General features: G+C 37.5%; 2 protein-coding genes across 2 annotated transcripts; both read left to right on the top strand.

The window, feature by feature from the left end:
- The first annotated feature begins 10,537 nt into the window (after nucleotides 1-10,537).
- Nucleotides 10,538-11,153, top strand: LOC109019969 (agamous-like MADS-box protein AGL61). The gene is made up of 2 exons (XM_019002353.1): nucleotides 10,538-10,735; nucleotides 10,824-11,153. Exons 1-2 carry the CDS (start codon nucleotides 10,538-10,540, stop codon nucleotides 11,151-11,153), a joined length of 528 nt encoding a protein of 175 aa, XP_018857898.1.
- A 10,329-nt stretch (nucleotides 11,154-21,482) lies between these two features.
- Nucleotides 21,483-22,996, top strand: LOC118348601. Its single transcript, XM_035690638.1, has 2 exons — nucleotides 21,483-22,152; nucleotides 22,962-22,996. The coding sequence occupies exons 1-2, from the start codon at nucleotides 21,483-21,485 to the stop codon at nucleotides 22,994-22,996; spliced, it is 705 nt and encodes a 234-aa protein (XP_035546531.1).
- The last annotated feature ends 306 nt before the right edge of the window (nucleotides 22,997-23,302 follow it).

Here is a 23,302-nt window from a genome sequence, read left to right as displayed (position 1 = left end):
ACAAAATTATCGGAGCTGTGGTAGGGGTCGCACTACTCCCTTTTTCCCCACAAATTTTACTCTGAATCCTTCACCTCACATTTCATCACTTCCTCACTTGAAACCCACCTGCCAGTTATGTGGAAAAGTTGGCCATAGTGCTATTAAATGCTACTATCGGTTTGATCATGCGGTCCAAAGTGACCCTCCTCGATCTTTTTCTGCCAACTACACCACTTCATCTTCCACCCCTTACCAATCTTGGTACCCCGACACTGCTGCTACCAACCACCTCACCCACCTCAACCTCAACTCAGCACACTACACTGGTACATATCAGATTTGTATTGGCGACGGTAGTGCACTAACGATTGCAAATATTGGTGATTTTGTGTTCAATACTTTGTCCCGTTCCTTTTCTCTCAAACATCTTCTTCATGTTCCTAATATAACTAGGAACTTAGTTTTTGTTAGACAATTTTGCCATGACAATTTAGTTTTCTTTGAATTTCATAGTTCTTGTTTGATTGTGAAGGATTCCAAGATGGGGAAACCCCTCCTTTGTGGACCTGTACGTGATGGTCTCTACACTTTTTCTCGAACAATGTCCACTTCACCTCAAGCTCTAGTTGTTGAGTGCACTACTTCCTCTCAGTGGCACTCAAGACTCGGGCATCCATCCCTTCAATTGTTCAATGTGTCATCTCTCAAAATTCTCTTCCAGTCTTCATCTGTGATACTACTTCAATTTGTTCTGCCTACTGTCAAGCAAAAAGTTCCCAGTTGCCTTTTAGCTCTTCTCATCAGCACTCCACCCAACCTCTCCAGCTTATTTACTCCGATGTATGGGGACTGGCCCCTGTTCTTTCTCGTGATGGTTTCCATTATTATGTTGCTTTTTTAGATGACTTTACTAGGTTTACTTGGTGGTTTCCATTAATACAAAAGTCTGATGTTATCTTAGTATTTATTCAATTCCAAAAACAAGTTGAGTTATAGTTTAATTCCAAACTAATATCTCTTCAAAGTGATTGGGGTGGTGAGTACCATAAACTTCACACATTTCTTAAAAATCAAGGAATTTCCCACCGCATTTCATGCCCTCACACCCATCAACAAAATGGGGCTGTGAAAAGAAAATATCGACATATTGTAGAAACCGGCTTAGCTCTCATGGCTCATTCCTCACTACCTCAAAAATTCTTGGCTGGCTCCTTTCATACTGTAGTCTATTTAATAAATCGTCTCCCAACGCCTCTCCCCAAAAATTAATCTCCTTTTGAAAAACTCTTCTCAAAATCACCGGATTACACCTTCCTCACAGTTTTCAGCACATCTTGTTAGCCTCACTTGAGGCCCTACAATCGCTATAAACTTGATCTCCACTCCACTCAATGCTTATTTTTAGGGTACAATGATTCACATAAAGGTTACAAATGTCTTCATTTTCCCTCAAATCGTATTTATCTTTCTAGTGATGTTATTTTTTATGAACTGTGCTTCCCTTTTGCCAAACCCACTCATAATTCTTCTCAGCCTAGTTCTGTGTCTCTTACATCAATTTTGGGCCTTCTTCCTTGTCCCGCACCAATACCTCCTTCGTCCATTTCATTACTCGGTTCACCTTCTAGGACCATCAACTTCCCAAGCCCACCTTGTCCTCCTGGCCCAACTATCACACAAACAAATTCTTCTCCAGTCAAGAGCCTCATCAACTCTCCCAGCTCATCAAATACTTCCAAGTCTCCCAAAATTTCTTGACCGTCCTTGTCACAGAAGCAACCTTATTCATTGACTCCATTGTCTTCTACTTCATCTACTCCGATTCTAACTCGTTCCAAAACCAACTCTCTTCATTCGAAAAAATTCACCGACGGAACAGTGCTCTGGCCGCCACCACGAAGCTATCTTACCATCACCTCCACTTCAGTTCCCGATGACCCAAGAAATTTCACAGAAGCCGCAAATCATCTTCAATGGTGCACAACCATGGCAAATGAATTTCAGGCACTCATGCAAACCAACACTTGGACCTTGGTACCGTCTACTAGCATCAATAATCTGGTAGGTTGCAAGTGGGTTTTTCGCACCAAGAACTTAGATGACACAATTGAGCACTACAAAGCAAGCCTGGCAGCCAAGGGATTTCATCAACAGGAAGGTATTGATTTCTCTGAAACATTTAGTCTTGTAGTGAAACCAACTACCATTCTCACCATTGCGGTTACTGAACAATGGCCCCTAAGACAGTTAAACATTAACAATGCCTTTTTGCATGGGGACCTCCAAGAACAAGGCTAGTATTGAACTTTATAAGTTGTTTTCATTAATAAATGAGTTAGATTTTTTAAATGTTTTTAGTCAAAATTATCAATTGGACAGTGGCGATTTTAGAAAAAGATGATAAATTTTAAGGTTATGAAATTTTAGGTTTTGAGGAATTAAGTAGGTTATTTTAGAAATTTAGAATTAAATATCAAAATAAGTGGTTGATTGGAAATTTACGGGAATTACTTGATTATTTGATAGGTGACGATTGTTAATTGTTCGACATTTTGAGGAAAATTCTGAAAAGCTAAGAAGTCCAGGTAAGCGGGCTTCCTATGCTAGACTTTGCATTAAAATAACATGAGCTGAGGTCATTTTTTGGAAAATGTGAATATTTTTCTATGAAAAGAAATTTGAACTACCTCAGTTATTTGTTCTGCATTACTCATGAGATTTTGTTTAAGAATAAAATATTTTATGTCATGATTGGTGTAGACATAAGCTTATTTCTGACATTTTGTTTCTGAACTTTGAAAATGAGAGCGAATATGAAATTTGTGCATAAATTATGTTGTGATATGATTTTGTTCTGTTCCGAAGATTTTTGTTTAGTACACTGTTTGGAAAAATACGTTCTTCTTAAACAGAATCTCATGAGTAATGCAGAACAAATATCTGAGGTTGTTTTCAAATTTCTTTTCATAGTAGAACATGCACATTTTCCAAAAAGGACCTCAGTTCATTTTATTTAATGCAAATTCTAGCATAGGAACCCCGCTTACCAGAACTTCTTAGCTTTTTCAAAATTTCTCAAAACGTCGGACAATAATTAATCGTCACCTATAAAATAATCAAGTAATTCCCGTAAATTTTCCATCAATCCCGTATTTCGTATTTGAACCTAAGAACCTATTTAAATCCTCAAAACCTAGAATTCTAAAAATTCCTATAATACCACCATTATCTAAAAACACTAATATTCTTTACTCTTAAAATAAACCTTTACTTAATAACATATTAAAAAAAAATACTTAAGTGATTTTCTTTAATCATAAATAAAATGTTCAAAATACACTTTCAAAAAAATAATACGTTGCACATAGTATAATTTAAAAAAAAATACTATATAAACTCAGTACAATTTCTTATACATCCCACAAAGGGTAAAAATGTAATTATTAGACAAAACATTTCCTAAACTACGGAATGTTTACGGAACAACAACACAACACACAAGCAACGTGACAACGCCGCGCGGTTGAAGAGTAACGGAGGACCTACCGAGAGAAGTGGAGCTGCGACGGAGCTGGGCGGGTGCGCTAGTGGTGGTGGGTACTGTGGCGGTGCACTGGAAGAGAGAGAGAGAGCTGAAACCGAGAGAGAGAGAGACGGTGAGAGAAAGAGGGAGAGACCAAGAGAACGGAGACACCAGCAAGAAATGGCGTGAGCTTACCGGGGAAACAGAGGCAGCGTGCGGCGGACAGGGGTGGGGGAAAGTTCTCGCCGGCAGTTTCTGTGGAGCTACAGTGCGGTGAAGCTCTCGGTGGGGGGTGATTGCAGAGGCTGTAGGTTGCTCTGTTTTGGACAGTTAAAACAGGGGATTTTCGGGCTGGTAATGGAGGCGTTGGGGGGTGGCTTCGTGGCTGAGGTTCTGCGTGGACTAGGTCCGGGGGAGTGGTGACTCGCTGCCTAGGCTGGTGCTCTGTTTTTCGGAGGTATAACCGAGATGGTGTTTACACGGAGAGGGTGGTGGCGCCCGGCTTGAGTGGTGGACTATGTGGTTGTCGTTCCGTGTGCGTGAATGAAAGGTTGGGCACGGCAGGGTGGTGAACGAGCTAGAGGGCGAGCACTGTTTGCCAAGAGGAGAAGAAAAAAAATATATATACTGGGCGAAGGTTTCGCATAGGAGGGCAGCGGCGGAAGCATCCTTCGAAAACGTACAAATATAAATATATAAGTGGAGAAACAAGAAAAGAAAACCCTAGAGAGCGCCGAGAGAGGGACGTGCAGTGAGTGTGCATGGAGTGGGCGAGAGGAACACTACGGGAGTAAAGAAAAAAAAAAGACGGAAATGAGCAGAAACAAACAAAAAAACAAAAATAACTAATTAAACATGTGGGGAGAATAAAAGAATAAAAAAAAATCAAGCTCCAATAAATAAATGAATAAAAAAAATCTAAAGTCCAACCATACCAATTTGGGTCCAGGTGTTACATTCTCCCTTCCTTAAAAAAATTTCGTCCTCGAAATTTGCTAGTACCACAAACCTAAATATTTATCCACTACAAACATCTCATGCCTACCCCAAATATCGATTATATTGCTACACTTAATAAATAATCCAAAAATTGTCGAACCTAATATTTCAAATCCTAACTATCCAATATTATCGATTGTATTCTCCTATAATATCCTTAGCCATACACGTTCGCACATACTGCTTTATCAAACTTAGAATATAAACCTCCATAATGCAATTAAAGACCAACCAATAAATTCCAAAATCTCCACCTAATATAAAACCTCAATAAATAACAAAATACACTCTCAAACTATTATATCACTACAACCACGCTTCCGCTGTTCACTCTAACAACTTCTAGTCCTAAAACATTGAATCTCAAACACATACGTCGGAAGAGAACTAACCTCCACAATTAATCAGTCTTTACTAGCTAAGCCTCACAAATAACCAAAAGAGAACTCCCAAAATAATATTTAAATCTCCAAATAATAGTACAATCAAATGCTCCAAAAATTAAATCCTAGGTAACTCAAGTCACGAATTCGCGAATCCTTAGAAAATCTACTTCCAACCATAAATTTTCCTAAACTTCTCACTTCCAAAACAGATACTAACTCATCAAACACCAAAAGCTAGAGCCTCGTAGATATAAAATATTGGGTCTAATCCCTTTGAAAACCTTTCCAACCAAACCACAATATTCTAAACTACACAACTAGGAAAGTTTCATGCAATCATAAGATTAATCCCAACTCAACTAAAACAAAAGCTTTCAAGGAGAAGAAATAGTGGGGTACCTGTGATCGCATTGTTATCGTCTTCAACATCTTCAGTTGTCAATGCAAACACTCGAGCTGGTCTCATTCTACGTTGATTGTTTCCCTGTGTCGTCTGACGGGGACCTGGAGGTGTATTGGTCTTATTCTTGTCGTCTGATAGTAATGAGCATTCTCTGATAAAAGGGCTAGTCTTTCCACATCGGAAACATGACCCATTTTCCTTTCTACACTCCCCAGTGTGTACGTGGTTACAAAACTTGCAGGGGTTATTTGATTGATAACCTTGCATTTGCTTTTGTCCCGAAGCTGCTTCCATCATTTCTCTTCTTCCATGGCCCTTGATCCATACTAGAGGATCCATGTGGAGTAGCTCTCTTTCTCTGTTCTTGCAATTCAGCACCCCTCTTGAGATTCTGCTCAACTAACATCGCCTTGTGTACTAATTCTGAAAAATTCTGAATCTGAAATATCATCACACGTTCATAAATCCTGTAGTTCAAACCTTCCTCAAACTTCCTAGTCTTTTTCTCCTCATCGGGAATCAAGTATGCGGCGAAACGTGATAATTCCGCAAACCTTGCAGCATACTGGCGCACAGTCATGGTCCCTTGCACCAAGTTAGTGAACTCGCGAGCTCTTGCTTCCCTATCAGCCTTAGGGAAAAATCGATCAAAGAAATTCTGCTTGAATTGAGCCCAAACAATTAACCCAGTCCCCTCAGTTTCCCTGATAACTTTCTCAGAATTCCACCAACTCTTTGCTTCTCCGGATAGTTTGAAAGCTGCGAACCTGACTTTTTGCTGATCGGTGCACTCCAAAACACCAAATATTTCTTCAATGTCTTGTATCCAATCTTCCGCAGCGTTCGATTAAATTGTTCGAACGTGCAACCCCCACCATTGTCATCTTCGTTCAAATCTTCAAGAGTTTGAACTCTACGACGAGCAGCCATCCTGAAAGTCTAAACTCGGTGAAACACTCTAAAATGAAAGAAAACGAAAATACCAGGTAATTAGAATAAAATATTTCCAAAGTGGGTGCACTTCAATTCCTATTGCCCCGCCACCCACGGCCAACTACCACCACCACTAGCTTCACCAACATCCCTAAGCCCTACCCTATCAATCTCGAGTCTTCGTTTGCACCCGTTCAAAAGTGGGTTTTTGAGACCCATGGCCACAGTGCATTTGTCACTGTTTTGTTGCTGCGTTGCCACTTCTAGCAGCTCCGTGATCTTTCAAAAATTATATTATGGCATTGTAAGTATTTTTTCCAAAGAACTCTTGTGATTTAAATGTATTTCTACGCTAATTCATTTTTACTGTGAATTTATTGGTTATGCCAGACTGAGTCCGAGGAGTAAGGGGGTCAGTTGGATTGGATGATGGAGTTGATTGTGTGAGATTGGTTTATGCTATGAAATTTGTTGGCTGTTTCGGGTTTAAATACTGGTGTTTTGAATTTGACGTTGGTCATGGTGAATATTGGTGATTTTTAGGAAGTGATGATATATTTTGGGATTTTGAGGGTCGTAAGTTTTGAGATATTAAAATAGGTTATTTTAGAAGTTTAGGATTAAATATCGAAATCCGTGATTGATTGAAAACTTACGAAAATTATGTTGTTATTTTTTAGGTGACGATTTATATTCTACTCGAAATTTTTGAGGAAAATTATGAAAAGCTAAGTTGTTCAGGTAAGCAGGGTTCCTATGCTAGGTTTTATACAAGTTAATAATACTGAGGTTGATTTTATGAAAACTTGCATAATTTGTGTTGTGTTGGGAACTTGTGAAAACAAAGATCAACCTCGGTCAGTTATCTGCATTATTCATGAAATCTGTGTGAAAAAGGAAAAATATATTCTGACATGCATTGTGTAGACATGAGCTAAATTCTGTCATGTGATTTATGAAATCTGGAAAAAGAGCGATATTGAGAATATGAAAAGTTGTGCATTTATTTAGAAAGATGTTTTGGCTTTTGTGTTCAGCGTGTGTAAACTGTCTGATTCTGTTTTGGTACTCTGTATTATTTTGATATAACATCTGAAAACCTTTGGCATGGTGTACTGGTTTTTTTATCTGACTCTGTCTCTGCTTTGCTCTGCTCTGCTCTGTTATGCTCTGCTCTGTTTGGGTTGGTACCAACTTCTCTGTCTCTGAGTGCACCCACTTTGGAAACAAAGTGATTTTATTGTGGTCTTTTTTATGTGCACACTCGGGGCTCCGAGAAGAATAAAGGAAAGATTTCACCTCTGTCTCTGCCTGGTTTGGCCACCGGGGTTAGCACAACCCTACCACGGAGGTGAAACATGGTCTCTGCTCTGTTTGATGCTCTGTTTTGATCTGATGATGATACTCAGTTTATGTTATGCCAAAGCACTATGGGTTTTACTTGTCTTAAAACCATCGCTCTGTTACTTTTGAAAATATGTTCTGTTCTGCATGATAACTCTGAAAAATATTTTGTTCTGCATGCTCTACTTTGTAAATGCTCATGTTTGCACGCTAGCATATGTCCTCTGCTTACTGAGTTGTTGATAACTCACCCCCTATCTTCATAATATTTTTCAGATGATGTGGAGAGTTCAAATGAGGACCTAGATTAGATTGCTGTTTGTGTTTAAGCTGAGGAGATGTTGGTAGAAGAAGGACTTCTGGTGTTCTTAGTTTTAATGTCTTTGAGTTTTATTAATATCTTGAGTTTCAATAAGATTTATGAAATTAGTGGTTGGGTTGTTATGACTACCGAGAGATTACGAACTCCTTAGTGTATTTTAGCTGCAGTAATGACTTTGTAGAGTTTTCAAGGTGGTTATTTAGAACTCTTGATATTGAGTTTTGCTATTAAAGATTTGAGTTTTATTTTAGTTATGTTGGAAAATAAGTTCTTAAGAGACAGGTAGTAAGTCTCCAGACTATCCGGGTTTGGGGCGTTACACAACCCGTTGGATTCATTAATCCTAACTACCCTACTCATGTTTGTCGCTTGAATAAAGCCATTTATGGCCTTACGCAAGCACCAAGAGCTTGGTTCTCAAAACTAAGTACATGGCTCCTTGAACTCGGGTTTACTCAATCCCTCGCACATCCTTCCCTCTTCTTGTACAAACACTCATCTGTTACCATTTATTTTTTGGTCTACGTTGATGACATTATAATTACTGGATCTTGTCCAAAAGCTATTTCATCAGTTCTTAACTCTTTGAGCTTGTTGTTTCCAGTAAAAGATTTAGGTTCACTTCATTTCTTTCTTGGTGTTGAAATTCAAAAATTCTCAAATGGTCTCTTTTTATCTCAAACCAAATATATATATGTGACCTCCTCAAAAGAATGAATATGGACTTAGCCAAGCCTCTCAAAACTCCCATGGCCACAAATACACATCTCTCCCTTACTAATGGACCTGCCTTCAGTGATCATACTCTTTACCGTAGCGTTGTTGGCAATCTATAGTATATTTCTCTCTCAAGACCAGATGTGGCCTTTGCTGTAAACAAAACTTGTCAATTTATGCATGCTCCTACACTTCCCCACTGGCAAGCCGTGAAGAGGATACTGAGGTACCTCAAACATATAGCCCATTATGCCCTTTACATTCGCCCAGCTTCTTCTTACATTCTTCAAGCCTTTTCAGATGCTGACAGGGCAAGGCGCCCAAATGACAGGCAGTCTATAGGGGCTATTGTATTTTTCTTGGCTCCAAGAAGCAACATACAGTTGCTCGCTCTAGTACCGAAGCCGAGTACAAGGCACTCTTAAATACCACTGCAGATTATTATGGCTTCAGTCTCTCCTTCGAGAACTTGGTATCTTTCTCTCTAAGCCTCCCACCTTATGGTGCGATAATCTAGGAGCCACATATCTTTCAGCCAATCTGGTTCTCCACTCACGTACAAAACATATGGAAATTGACTTTCACTTTGTATGTGACAGAGTTGCATCCAAGACATTAAACGTATCTTTCATTTCTTCTGGCGATCTCTTCTCAAGTGGTCTCTTCTCAGTTCCTTACACTTTGGTCGAGCCTCACCACGGTTCCCCAACTGGACTCGCGGGAGGGTGTTAGCAATCAAGCCACGTCATCTTCCAGCTCAGAGGAAATATCAAGCAAATCCAAGTCAGCTGCACATGACAGTACGAAACCACCTTAGCCAAAAGAATCTTCTGGAAAACAATTGGTTGTAATGTGAGAATATTCTGTATGCACAATTCTGTTTTTGTACCGAGGAACTTTCTTTCTGTTGTAACAAACTTTATAGCTAGCACTAGGCCATTGGCACACCATGTACTCGTACAAATGCCAGAGTGATCTCGGCATATTTTCTTCTATAAATAGAGTCATGTATAGAGGATACAAATCAAATGAAGAGGAATATTTGAAATTCTATTTTTTTATCTTTTATTATTTCATATTTATTATATTTTGTGTGAAATTTTGAAAAAATTGTAATGATAAGATGAAATGAATCGAGATGAGTTGAGTTGAGTTATGTATCCAAACAAAGCCCGGGCTTTCTTTGCCAGGTCTGTATATAATGCCCATCAATTTAGTCACCATATGTATTGTCCTAGAGTACACACTCTTTTCTCAAGGAAATGTCCTAATTAAACGCTTCTGATTAGTAATAAAATGAAATTTGCTTCCCAAAAATAAGATCTCCACATATGTATTGCCTCCATAATGGTCAGCATCTCTTTGGCATACCCTTTTTCTTTGGTCCCAAAGCCTTACTCATGAAAGCCACAGGCCGATCATTTGAACAAGGACCGCCCCAATCCCATTATCACAAGCATCTATCTCTACTATAAACATTTTACTAAATTAGGAATAGCCAAGACTGGTGTAGTTGACATGGCTTTTTTAAGTTGAATGAATGCTGCATTTGCTTTTTCATTCCACACAAATTGTCCCCTTTTGAGAAGATCTTTAAGCGTTTTGGAAAGTACTCCATAATTCTTAACAAATTTCTAGTAATAACGCAAGCATCCTCCTAACTCTGTTATATTCCTTGGCTGGCCCCATTCCTGCATCACTTTAATCTTGACTAGATCGACTTGTAACCCCTTCTTTGAAATAATATGGCCTAAATAATCCACTTTGTTCCTGTCCAAAAACACATTTAGATGGCTTTAGAAAGAACTGATGCCTGGCCAATATGTCAAATGTGATCTTCAAGTGCTCCAAATGCTTCTCCCCAAGTCGTACCTCTCCATATGATCACAAGGAGATCATCATAATATCGTATGTATTGATCTGCCGCCATGGTTATACAGAAGAAGATGAGCGAAGGCAAGAAAACTAGAGGCCGACAAAGGATAGAAATCAAGGAACTGGCGGAGGAAAGCAAAAAACAGGTAACTTTCTCGAAGCGCCGTGCTGGCCTTTTCAAGAAAGCCGGCGAGCTTTGTGTCGTGTGCGGCTTGGAAGTGGCCATCATCGTGTTCTCTCCGCATAACAACGTGTTCTGTTGAAACTGTCCTTGACCGCTATCTCACTCGAAATCATTCATCCTTCTCGCACACGAGTTCGTCTGTTCTGCACGATCAGAACCTCAGTAACGTTAATAATGTGGCTGCAGCGGAGTTCATGAACAGACAATATGCAGAGGCGCAGGAGGAGTTGGAAAGGGAGAAGAAGCAGCTAGCGGAGATAGAGGAGGAGGTGAAGAGGAAGAAGATGGAGAACAATGGGGAGTACTTGTGGAGGGAGGAGGCGGTGCATGAGAATATGGAGTTGGAAGAGATGGAGCACTACATGAGTGCTTTGCATTGTTTGCAAGAGATGCGATGGAAAGTGAGGAGCAGGCTTGAACAATTTAGGATGATGAGATCTGCTACCGATTCTTGCGCCTGTGATTGGGGAACTATGTTGCTTTAATTTGATCAAGATTAATGATCATGTCCGGGCGATATTTTCTTTAATATGCTTTTACCTTTGATTTGGAGCAACTGAAGGTTTAGATTACAGGGAGTAGATTTGGAACTTCATTTGGTCGGGATGTGGTGATATTAATGAACATTTATTTTTATTCAAAAAATAAATAAAAAAATGCAACTCCCCAATTGCTGTTGTATATCAAAATACCATCAAAAAATACTAATATAAATCTTCGCAAGTGAGGTCTAAATTAAATGGAGTACATAGTAGCTTGAAACTTGGAAGGCTCATTACATTTAACCCAAATGACATCACTAAATACTCATAGTAACCACTATAGGTTAAGAATATAGTTTTATAGACATCTTCATAATGAACTCAAATTTGATGACACCCTACACTCATAAGTCCAAATTAGGAAAAAAATACAAGCCCACCCAACTCATAAAGTATATCATTTACCATAGGAATCAAAAATCGATCTTTAATTGTAGCTTCGTTAAAAACTCGATAGTTGGTTGTAACGCACCTGATAGTATTAGGTGTTTGGGTGACTAGAAAATATAAGAGAAAATATAAGAAAATTAATCACATTTGAAGTGGACCTAGCCTCCAAGAAAAAAAAAAGAGAAAATAGAATAAGAAAATATTTTCATTAATGATTCTCGATAATTATTTTCAATAGGTATAGTACCCTTATATGCTAAAACGCAAATATTGGATAAAAGGCTTCCGCCTACTCCAACATGAACCATGACTAACTAGGCAAACTTAACAAAAGAAAACAAATCAACTAAGTCCCAGATACTCTGCGGCCCACTCCCTAACATGATAACAATTAAGTAAATTAGACCCTATTAGACTTGGCCCAAGCATTCCATTCGTTGACCGTGACACCAGTACAAAATCTTAATGTTCCATCTTTCTTTTTTACTAAAAGTACAGGAGATGAGAAGTTTCCCAAATCATCCATTTTTCTGGCATTTCAGATACCTGTTTTTGCATTTCATTTTTCTAAAAATATGCATATCGGTATGGACATTGATCGGTGTCGTGCCTTCCTTCAGTGGAATTTTATGCACATAATCCCTTTCTGGAGGTAATTCAAGTGGCTCTTCAAAAGTTCAGCCAATTCCGCATTTACGCACAAGTTGACATCTTTTACCTTTTTCTCCCTTCTGTCCCTTCACATAGATAGCAAACAATTGATTCCCACACTCGGTACTCTTTCATCAAGGCTTGCATCGTATTCCAAATACCACATCCAAGCCATATAACGGCTGGCCATATAAAGTAGTTACAGGCCCTAATATGCATATAAAGATATCTCAAGACTGTCTTTTTTATCACTTGTAATCTTTTCTTTTTGATTCAGATGTTTTGATCACTTCTTCCACTGCTACTTCACTTATTATTATTATAAAAAAAAGGGTATCGTTTCTTATCACTACAATTATACAATACTTCAGTTCTCCAAGACGGCTAATCCCCATTCCCCAATAATTCAAACGACAACGTTTTACTTATACAATCAATTAATTCTCACAATCAATTAACTAACAAAACTGCCAACCCTTCTTCATCTCTCCGCCCGCCCAGTCACCGCAGGTTGCGCTTCAGGCCATAACAAGTACTTGCTCAAATACCTCCCAAGTGATTAGTCGCTCTTCCTCTTTGTGTGCCTTTTGTAACCACTGGAGCCATTGGTTGGCTTCCCCTTCTAAATAAAATGCTGCCGTCTAGACCTTCTGATCATCTGAAGTGCTTTGACACTTGAAATATTGGCCTACTATAATCAACCATTCAATAGAATCATCTCCTGAAAACTTTGGAAAGTCAAGCTTTCCTCCTTTGTTACTTGTTCGATGAAAGGACGACCCCTCCTTGTCTTTGATTCTTCGGAACGACAATCAAAATTCCTCATTAATTGATGTCTTCCCCCAACACTAACTCTATGATTTCCCTTAATTACTACCTCATCAAGTTGCCGCATCTTGTCAGAACTCCCTGTTTCAAGTCTTCGCAACTCTTCATGCACTGCCTGCATATCCAAATCTAACCTATCAATCCATTCTTTATTAGTGGTAGACATTATTTCCCTGATACCAATTGATAGGATCAGACAAGAAATCTACAAAATATAAATCTACAATGGTGCTGCGGGCACCACAGTGATGCTTCGCGCACCAAAGAGGTGTTGCGGCCCCACCTGTTTTCCTGTAACTGCAGTCTCTCGGCGGCTCAAGGTGAGGAAAACATCGGCTGCGGCTATCCACGGTTTTCTGTGGCTGAGACGGTGGCAGCGGCAGCTGCCTTGCTGCAAGAAGCGGCACTGTTCACGTGAACAGTGCCCTGTCGAGAACTTGAAGATGACTGAAGTCATCTGGGCTGGGCTGGGCTTGGGCAGTGGGCCCATTGTTTTTTTAAAACTGGACTTGGGCCGATCAATAGGCCATTCTTTTTTTTTTCTTTAAAAAAAAGAGGATCATTTTCGAAGCTCAATACTGTTTATAGCACAAAATAAAATAGAAGAGATTTTATTAAAAAAAAAAAAAAAAACTGGGCATGGGTCCATCAACAGGCCATTCGTTTTTTTTTTTTAATGGCCATTTTCGCAGCCCAACACTGTTTAAACCCATTTTTTTAACACAAAATAAAATAGAAAGGGATGAAAGTGGCACTCCTGATATTCAAATCCGAGACTAATCAGTTAAACAAGGGCAGTGCACACCACTAGATTGCAACTTTCCTTTAGTTTATAAATGTATTTATTATACATTTATTTTATATTATAAAAAGAATAAAAAAAAATGCATGATTTAATATATACTTAGATATATTATTATATTACATATGAGCTTTTATTTAATGTTTTAGATTAAATGTGATTATATGTAAATATATGGTTATATTCATGCTATTTTTTTTTTAATTTCATAATGTTATATTATATGTGATCTTTTATTCAATATTTTAGATTAAATGTGATTACGTGCATGTGTGAATTGAACATGTTGATATGTGATTATTTTATTGATGATCTTCTAAATCTGCCTTTCAAGTATAGAACCTATCAAAGTAGTACATGAATGAGTTCTATGGTCATTTCCACAAGAACAACAATTTTCATGAAGAGCAAGCACGTAATGAGTTGCGTTTGCGTGAGGAACTTGTTTGTGAAAGAGCTATTTACACGGCTAATAAGAGAAACAAGAAAAGTATGTTTGTGTACTTATATGGAGTGTATTAAAGAAGAATGGTTTAGATCTTTTCTCTAATTTTTAAATAATGATTTTCTGAATGCTTGTAAATTAAAAGAAATGAATGCAAGGAATTAGAAATTGCAGAAAAATTAACACTTTGACAATATATCAAACACTTGAGCTGCAAATAGGGCCTCTTTTTGATCCAACCTTTAGTTAATTTTCAGGGGTGCTAAATCTCAATCATCAATCCTGTCAAGGAATCGATTATTGGAAAATGAAAAGCTTACGTTCGGACATGCACCATTTCTTTAAAAGCCTTCACTGTATCACCAACCAAAATCACAATTGCATCTGATCGAAGGAAACCTTGATAAATTCACGCCTTTGTTGTGCCCTTATGTCTACAATAAAGCAAAAGCAAGAGAGTCCTTCAATTCTCAAATCAAAATTTGATCTGCAACAACGTAAAGAAAAGTTCATTCCAACAGAGATTTCATTAACCCAAAGCCCAAATCAAATCGAGACACTCTCCACAACTCAAGCTACAAAGTTAGCTGGCCTAACATCATCTTATCAGAAAATAGAAATTAAAACAAATAAAACTAATGTTGTGTTTGGATGTTGAAGTGAGTTGAGTTGAGATGATAAAATATTATTAGAATATTATTTTTTAATATTATTATTATTTTAGGATTTGAAAATAATATTTTTAATATTTTAGGATTTAATCCGGATTTAGATTATAACCCGATTAAATCCGGGTTTAATCCGGTTTTTTTTCTTTTTTTAAAGACTTTAAGACTTAAAAAAATGTTTTTATAGCACTTAGTTTTTTTTTTTTTTTAAATTCTGATAATAAAAATGTAAAATAAATAAAAATATTGTTGTTACATTATAATGGAAGACGTAAATTTACAAAAAACAAAAAAAATAATAATACATCACAACTAATTAAACTAAAACATAAATTTACAAAGAACAAAAGAAATAAATTTACAAAGATCAAAATTTATTAGTCTTCACATCTTGTATTAATCCAGTATTATTTTGGAAGTAAAACTGATATTGCTTGGCATTCACATAAACAGGTTCCTCTGCCATTTCAAGGGGCAAGGCCATTCTAGTGGGCTGCCCTCCAAGACAATGAGAATGTACCTAATTCAATATCCAATACTTGTTAACAGAATGCAAAGATCTATGAAACACGTTTGAGAAAGTTTATTTAGTATGTACATTAAAGATTCATGTTAAGTTTCTTTTTCTAAGATCGATATAGAACATAGAACATCTTACAATATGGACAAACTCGTTTGTTTTTCCAAGAAATCAAGATTTGAGTCTTCCTTGCTAAGATCACCGATTCTCCTAAGAACATAAGGAAAGCAGAAATCCCAAATGAATCAGGGAAAAAGCATAATCATAAATAGTACATCAGAAGTGCAAAGGGATATAGATCTTATAGCAACTATTAAAGTCCACATGACGCATCAAAACATGCAAGTTCATATTTAGGAGAGGCCTTACAGATTCTCTAGCTTAGTTAGAGCACCAAAACTGCTTGGGATTGGACCTTCAAGCAAGGAACCTTGAAGTCGCCTATGAAAGAGAAAGTGCAGTACCAGTCAACATAATATATATCAAATATCATAATGAAGTGAGCCCTCCTATTTTGAAAATATAGTAGCAATAAGCAATTGGAAATCCTTGCATACAGGTCCCTGAGTTCTGTAAGGGTCCCAAAGAATTCTGGGAGCTTTCCGGTAAAGAGATTATCAGATGCCCAGCTGAAACAAGAAAAGATAATCCACAATGAATATACAACGGACATCATCAGACTGATATTTCAAAAAGCACCATGTTCAAGTACATAGAGAAGAGAAAAAATTCATTGGGCATCTTTTTAGGTCGGGTCTGGTCAAAAGTTTATATCCTTATAAATAAAAAAAAACCTCAATTACCAGATTAGTAGGAAATTATTGCATAGATATTAAACTAAGCCCACCATTAATACTCTCAAGTCTCACCTATAGATATTAAACTAAGTCCACCTTTTTCTATAATATATATGGTAATTTCAGAAGAATCAGAACCTAGCTAGCTAGCTAGTGAATAGGACTTGCCAAATAATGGTGAGGGTATACTTCCAAACAATGTAGCATCATATACATGATGCAAGCACATGCAACACACCAGGAATAGGAATATATATATATATGTATATGTGTATATATATATATATGTATGCATACTTATAATCACAAGAAAGTAGAGCAGATCGTTGCTAGCGAGATTGCTAATTAATTTACTGGCATAATCAGCTAAAGCTTCCCCAGATAAAATTTATGGAAAGTATTGATGAAGAAAGGGAGAGATCGAGCCGAGAAAGTAACAAGAACAATTCATAGTGATCCATCAAAAAGAGCGTATATATATATAAACACACTTTGCATGTGAATATATAACTTTTCCAGTAAAATTTCCCCAGGAGTTGACGACATTTTATCATGCAGATTAATGTTATGCTAGCTAGCTGTTTTTAAGTAGGACAGTGACTGAATATACGTATTTGTGTGTGTTGGTTCTATCAATCAGTGAACCGGCCAAATTAAGACTCTTTGAATGAAATCATGATCATCATAGAATATTTTTCTCTAATCTTTAGCTAGATACATGCATGCAATTCGAAAAAGAATAATATTAGATATAAAGAGGGATAAGTTTCACACACTTCCTTTAAAAAATAGTTAAACACACCATTAAAAAGTACGTAACTTTTTTACGTGAGTTTCGAATTTACCTACTTCTTTTAAAAAATATCAGTACTTGCATGTTCTAGAGCTATACAAATCATTTTATATATATCTTGAACAAAACGGCTGTAGGTTACATTTACGACTTATATATATACCATACATGCATGTTCATGATCTCAAATGATGATATATACATATATATATATACATGTTAATTAATTAATTATGCAGCTTATAATTTTGTAGCATATTTTCCATGGTATTATGGTACTATAGTACTGTATCTTTTTCAAAAGAAATATATATTAATAGAGGATTAGCTTAGATATATATTAATAGAGGATCTTTTTCAATAATATATATACCTACAAAAGCTTGATTCTGCTGCATGTAGTACTGTATATTTATCCTTACGAAGAATTTCTTGCATTTGAAGTAATCGGTCGGCCAATTTGGCAGCAGAAAGTTAGTGATGAATCCTCCTAAATTATCTATATATACGAGGATAAGGTTTAAACAATTACCCCAAACCAATATGCACGAATACTAACAAAAGTTCTCTGTTTATATCCACATTAAATATCATACTATCTGAAACACCCGAAAATACAATAAAACCCTAAAATACAAAAATTCCAAAACACCCAAAAATACAATAAAACCTTAAAACACAAAAATTTCAAAACACCCATCGTTTACAAAAAAAAAACCCAACACTCATAATCAAAAATCCCGAAACACATCATTTACAGAAACTAACGAAGTAGTGAAAGATAGATGACCATACCGTACAGAAACTAACAGAGTAGAGAAAGGCTTAAGAAAAATACCTTACGAGCTTAGACGTCAGAAATGTTGGATGGTAGCCTCCGCGTCTCTCTCCCAAATGCGCAAACTGCAAAGGACTTCGAAAGACGAAGGGATTTAGCAGAAGAGACGTATGCGTCAAAGAGAGAATGAGAAGAGAATGGATTCGGAAAGGAAGAGATGCCTGCGTCGAAGAGAATAGGCAGAAGTGATTCGGAAAGGGGAAAGGCAGACGGGATTCGAAGAATCGAGAAAGTTAGGGATTTTGCGAGCAGCGTGAACCGGTCTTTTTTTTTTTTAAATGACCCGGTTACGGATAACCGGGTCACAGAACCGGATCCGTAACCAGATCCGGATTCTCCTCACCCGCCCGGGTGTAATCTGGGCAGATAACCGCCCGGATACACCCGGATTTCCGGGTTCCGAACCGGATCGGAAAAAAATCTGGTCCGGATGCACACCCTTAGATGAGTTGAGATGAATTGAGAGTAGTTGAGGAACCAAACGAAGCCTAAAACTCATAGAAGGGTTGCTAGGCGCAAAAACAAAGTTGCGGTAGAAAAATATTCTATCCACCTCTCCGAGTTTTCCCCAACAGTCATTGAAGAATAAAACTTCGCCAAACAAAAGTCTGAAAAACATAAAAACAGAACTGAAAAACCAACGAAGATCGCAAAATGCCTTTTTTATATCTCTACGCTTTTTTCTTTTCTTTTTCTCTTTTTCTCATTGGCAGCTTTCCGCCCCATAGACCTTGATCTTGCGCTACCTTAGACCACGATCCTGCGCTGCGTGCATCTGCTGCTCAACATGAGGCCAGCTATGTGCGTGCGTCTGTTGCGTCTGTTGCACTCTCTCTTTTCATTCTTTTTTTTTTTTTCTTGTGTTTCAGATCCTTAGCCACGTTCCAGAGTCTTTCTTTTGGGTGCTGCACCTACTAGTTGTGTATTTTCAAGAATACCCCTGCGCTTCAATATCCTTCTACAATTGAGATGTCAACAACTCTTTTTCAATAATGCCATGAAACATATAAGTAAGATATGTAATGAGTAAAATTTGAAATATTAATTTTGGTGTGGAATAGCTGCATTGTAACTCTTTTCAAGTGCAAAATATTAGAATTTATCAATTGACTCAAGTATTATAATCTACTGCATAATTAAGTGTTTAACTCAATTTTTGATTAAACAATTTATTCACTTAAGCAGCTTAATCATGCAGTTTTAACACTTTATCACACCACCCAACTAGCTTTTTGCTAATCTCTAGCAAATAATGCAATAAAAAAAATGAAGAATCCAAGAGTGAGCCACTGAACTAAAAAATCTATACAAAAGATCAAATCATAATGAAATCTTGGGCATTAGAATGTAGTCAGGTCAGGTTATAGCTCAACACAAAGGCTTATAAAATTCTAAAGAGCTCAAACAAGGGAAATGTATTTAAGCTGCAGATCTTTGAGTGCATCAAGTGTGTGAATAGATTGCCATTTGTTGGTTTCAATATTTCTCACAATAGTTTCAGCCTAGCAACTTTTTCAAGAAAAAGCAAAAGGTCTTTACTCCAATTCAAAACCATTACATTGGTGGCTTTCACGCTACTTCACTTTGAAAGACCCTTTTTCTCTTAAAGAGAATCTCGTTGATAGACAGCCTTTTCCAATGTATTTGCACCAATTGTTTTCCTTGATCTCTGGCTTGTCCCTTTTCTCACATATTTTTTTGTGCTTGTGTTATAAATGGAGTTTCTCTTTCACTTTCCCTAGGCCATTAAGATATGGTTCATGGTAGTTCGTGTTAGTTGCTTAAATGAAACCACTTATTGACATCAAACAAACAACAAAAGTATATGCTTGTGTCTATTAAGGTCATCAATCAATAGCTTTGCAATATATTGCCTAAGTTTGAGTTGCTAAACTATCATAAGGTACTGTGTTGAACTTAAACCTATACCATGGGAATTAGTGTAGCCCAAGACTGCAACTTTCTAATCTTAAGTAGAGAAGTGTGAAAACAGTAACTTGGCAGAAAAAGAATTAAAACTCAAACCCCACAATTATAAATTCTGAGAGACTAAGTGGTGGAAGACTCTCCTTACCCCCAACTAAAAATGGGCAGTGTCTTCACTGCAAAATATGAATAAAATAAGGGATGAAAGAAAATAGGGCCGAAGGGAATACTTGAGATGGCTGAAGAGATCAAGAAAGTATAAATGAAACCAAAAAAAAAGAAACAAACAGTGTTAAACCTGAAAAGATAGAATGAAGAAAAAGAACATAGAAGTGAAATAAACAAAAAAAAAAAAAAAAAAATTAAAGCAAAACATAAATGAACTAAGGATCATAAATGTGAGTCCCATAACAAAAATAGTTTTTTTTTTTACACTTTTTCAATGTGTAATTCATTTTTTTACAAAAGTTTGCGTGAGACTTGTCTAATTAAAATTTGTACAAAACATTTCTCTGCCATCTATTACCATATGCAACCAGTCGAATCAAAACAACTACACAAAAACCCTAATTATTTTACAACTTATGGCTTATGTAATAGCACCCGCCCTCTCGAACTCTATGTAAGAGTGAACCTACAAACCAACCATAACAGCAAAGTACTAAATGTAATGACTAGGCCAATCGAGAGCCAAGAAATCCAAACCCAACCCACTGGTTAAAAAGAAAATCAAGAGCAGCAAACGGTGTTTTTGTGGGTTAAGCCCTAAGCCCATTATTCTTTTCTTCCCCCCCGCCTTCTTTTTATTTTCTTCTCTCTCTTCTGCGATTTCTGTTTTTCCGATGGACGTCTTACGTCGCCGCCCTCCGTTCTGGGTTTCCCTCGTCGCTCTCTGTCGGTAAGTCATCTCTCCTCTACCATCTCTTTCTCTCAGTCTCTCTCTCTCAGTTTCTCTCTGCCAATCTACACCGTCCCTCGCTGCCAACGTGAACAACCGTTAATACCTGTCCATCCTTGCTGAACGTCACCCATGTTTCCTCCACTTCCAGTTTGTGTTGCACGTCCATTGCTGCACCCTTATACTTGAATCAACAAGAAATCCATAGAATGAAATAGTAATTAAATATCACCACAGTTCGGGTATGAACAATACCACAATTCATTACAACTGAACACAATCCTCTGCCTTACAATTTTACACACATATATAGTAACTACACATGCACCTGCCTTTGTGTTAGAATTGACACAGCAAGCCACTGCAGCTCCAACTCATAGTCATCACAGCAAGCCACCTTAGTCATGCTCCAGCTCAGCAAGAAGCTTCTAGAATAAAATATGCTATAATTCTGTTATGCACAGACTGTACAAATTAGTTAGGATTGTTATTCCCTTTATTCTTTTGTACTTACTATAAATAGGTAGTGCCATGCACTCTACAGAGAAATGCAATAGTACAAGCAACACATATTGTTTTCTGCAACAAACTTATTCTCTACATTCCATTACTCTGTTGCTGCACTAAAGTTACCAAAACCAACATGGTATCAAGAGCCTACTGAAATCTCATCATCTTCCCCATTTTTTTTCCTTACTCCCTTTCTCTGTTTTTCGATGACTACTGAAAATACCACCAAAATAAACTGCAATCCAAAAGATCCCTCTAGTCCTTATTTTCTTAACCACAATGATGGTCCAGCAACATTACTCACTAATCATCCCCTCACTGTTGAAAACTATCATTCTTGGGCATGCACTGTGCGTCGTTCCCTGAGAATCAAGAAGAAACTAGGGTTCATTGATGGTACTTTTCTTAAACCTTCCTCCATGGATGCCTTGTCAGAACCATGGCTTGAATGCAATGACATGGTTATCACTTGGCTCCAAAATGCGATGTCCCTTGAAATCAAAAACAGTGTTGTTTATGTTGATACTGCCTATAATTTATGGCTTGAACTTGAGCAACGTTTTGCCCAACATAATGGGCCACGCATTTATGAATTAAAACAACTCATTCACAATCTCACCCAAGGTGATGATTCGGTCAGTCTCTACTTCTCCAAATTGAAAGGTTTGTTTGATGAACTTCTTAATTTTGAGTCTATTCCATCATGCTCATGTGGTGCCCTGAAACCTATCCTTGAGAATCAACAACGTGATTGGATGATGAAATTTCTCATGGGACTCCATGACTCATTTGGGAACATCAAAGCTCAAATTATCCTACTCAAACCCACCCCATCATTAGGTGAAGTTTATGCTCTTGTTCAACAGGAAGAGAAACGTAAGCAAATCTCTAACCCTCCCAATCTCCATGACACTTTGGCCTTAGCTACCAAAACTCAATATTCATCCAACCGATATATTCCCAAACCTTTTAACTCCCAACGTCGGGAAAAATTATTTTGCATTTTTTGCAAAGTTTCAGGTCATTCTCTGGAAAAGTGTTTTAAGGCCAATCCAAACCTTGAGAAACCAACCTGTACACATTGTCATCTCGTTGGTCACACTGCAGAGAGATGTTACAAATTGAATGGCTACCCCCCTGGCCATAAACTTGCCACTCGATCCAAAGGGTCTGACCCCTCTATCAACCAAACTAGTCTCTCATCACAAGAACAGATCAATGAGAAGTCTCAAACAAGTCTAACTAAGGAACAATATCAGCATCTTATTGCCTTGCTCCAGTCACACGCTACACAACCAGCAGCAAATCAGGTTCAATCCGTCGATCCATCTCCAGTCTGCCCTTCTCCTTCAAGCATGTCTGGTATATCTTCCTGCTTCTTAGTTTCTAATACAAAATCTTCATCTTACATTCCTTGGATAATTGATACCTGTGCAACAGATCATATGATCTGCTGCACCTCCTTTTATACTTCCTCACCCACAATAGTTGATTTTAAAGTCAACTTTCCAAATGGTAATTATACCAAGGTTACTCACAAAGGCATTGTTAACCTTAATTCTGCCTTCACTCTAAATGATGTTTTATGCATTCCATCCTTTAAATACAATCTCATCTCAGCAAAAAAATTAGCTCAGGACATCAATTCTTGCTTTGTTTTCTTTGCTAATGAGTGTTATGTGCAGGACCTTTCTTCTTGGAGCACGATTGGGAAGGGTGAGGTTGTCAATGGTCTTTATCATCTTCGGTTGGCAGGAGTGTCTCCCACAGCCTTATCCTCCATCCTATCCAATTTACCTTTCAATAATCAACCTGTTTCTGCTGCTATTACATCTCAACAACATCTTCACAATTTATGGCATTGTAGAATGGGACACTTGTCTGATTCACGTCTATCTTTATTAAACAAAGATTTACATCTTCTTCCTTCTATGAATTCCATTGTTCCATGCTCTACATGTCATTTATCAAAACATCACAGATTACCTTTTTCTTTAAGTAACAACCGTGCCTCCAAGCCTTTTGA

This window comes from Juglans regia, chromosome 6 (assembly GCF_001411555.2).
Source record: "Juglans regia cultivar Chandler chromosome 6, Walnut 2.0, whole genome shotgun sequence".
NCBI classification, from domain to species: Eukaryota; Viridiplantae; Streptophyta; class Magnoliopsida; order Fagales; family Juglandaceae; genus Juglans; species Juglans regia.
The sequence above is the reverse complement of the archived record's forward strand: the minus strand, read 5'-3'. Positions and strand labels throughout refer to the sequence as shown.

Coding starts and splice junctions, on each gene's coding strand:
- LOC109019969 (XM_019002353.1), top strand. CDS start 10,538: ATGGTTATACAGAAGAAGATGAGCGAAGGCAAGAAAACTAGAGGCCGA. Junction 10,736..10,823: donor TGTTCTCTCCGCATAACAAC/GTGTTCTGTTGA, acceptor CTGCACGATCAG/AACCTCAGTAACGTTAATAA.
- LOC118348601 (XM_035690638.1), top strand. CDS start 21,483: ATGACTACTGAAAATACCACCAAAATAAACTGCAATCCAAAAGATCCC. Junction 22,153..22,961: donor TGTTCAACAGGAAGAGAAAC/GTAAGCAAATCT, acceptor TGTTATGTGCAG/GACCTTTCTTCTTGGAGCAC.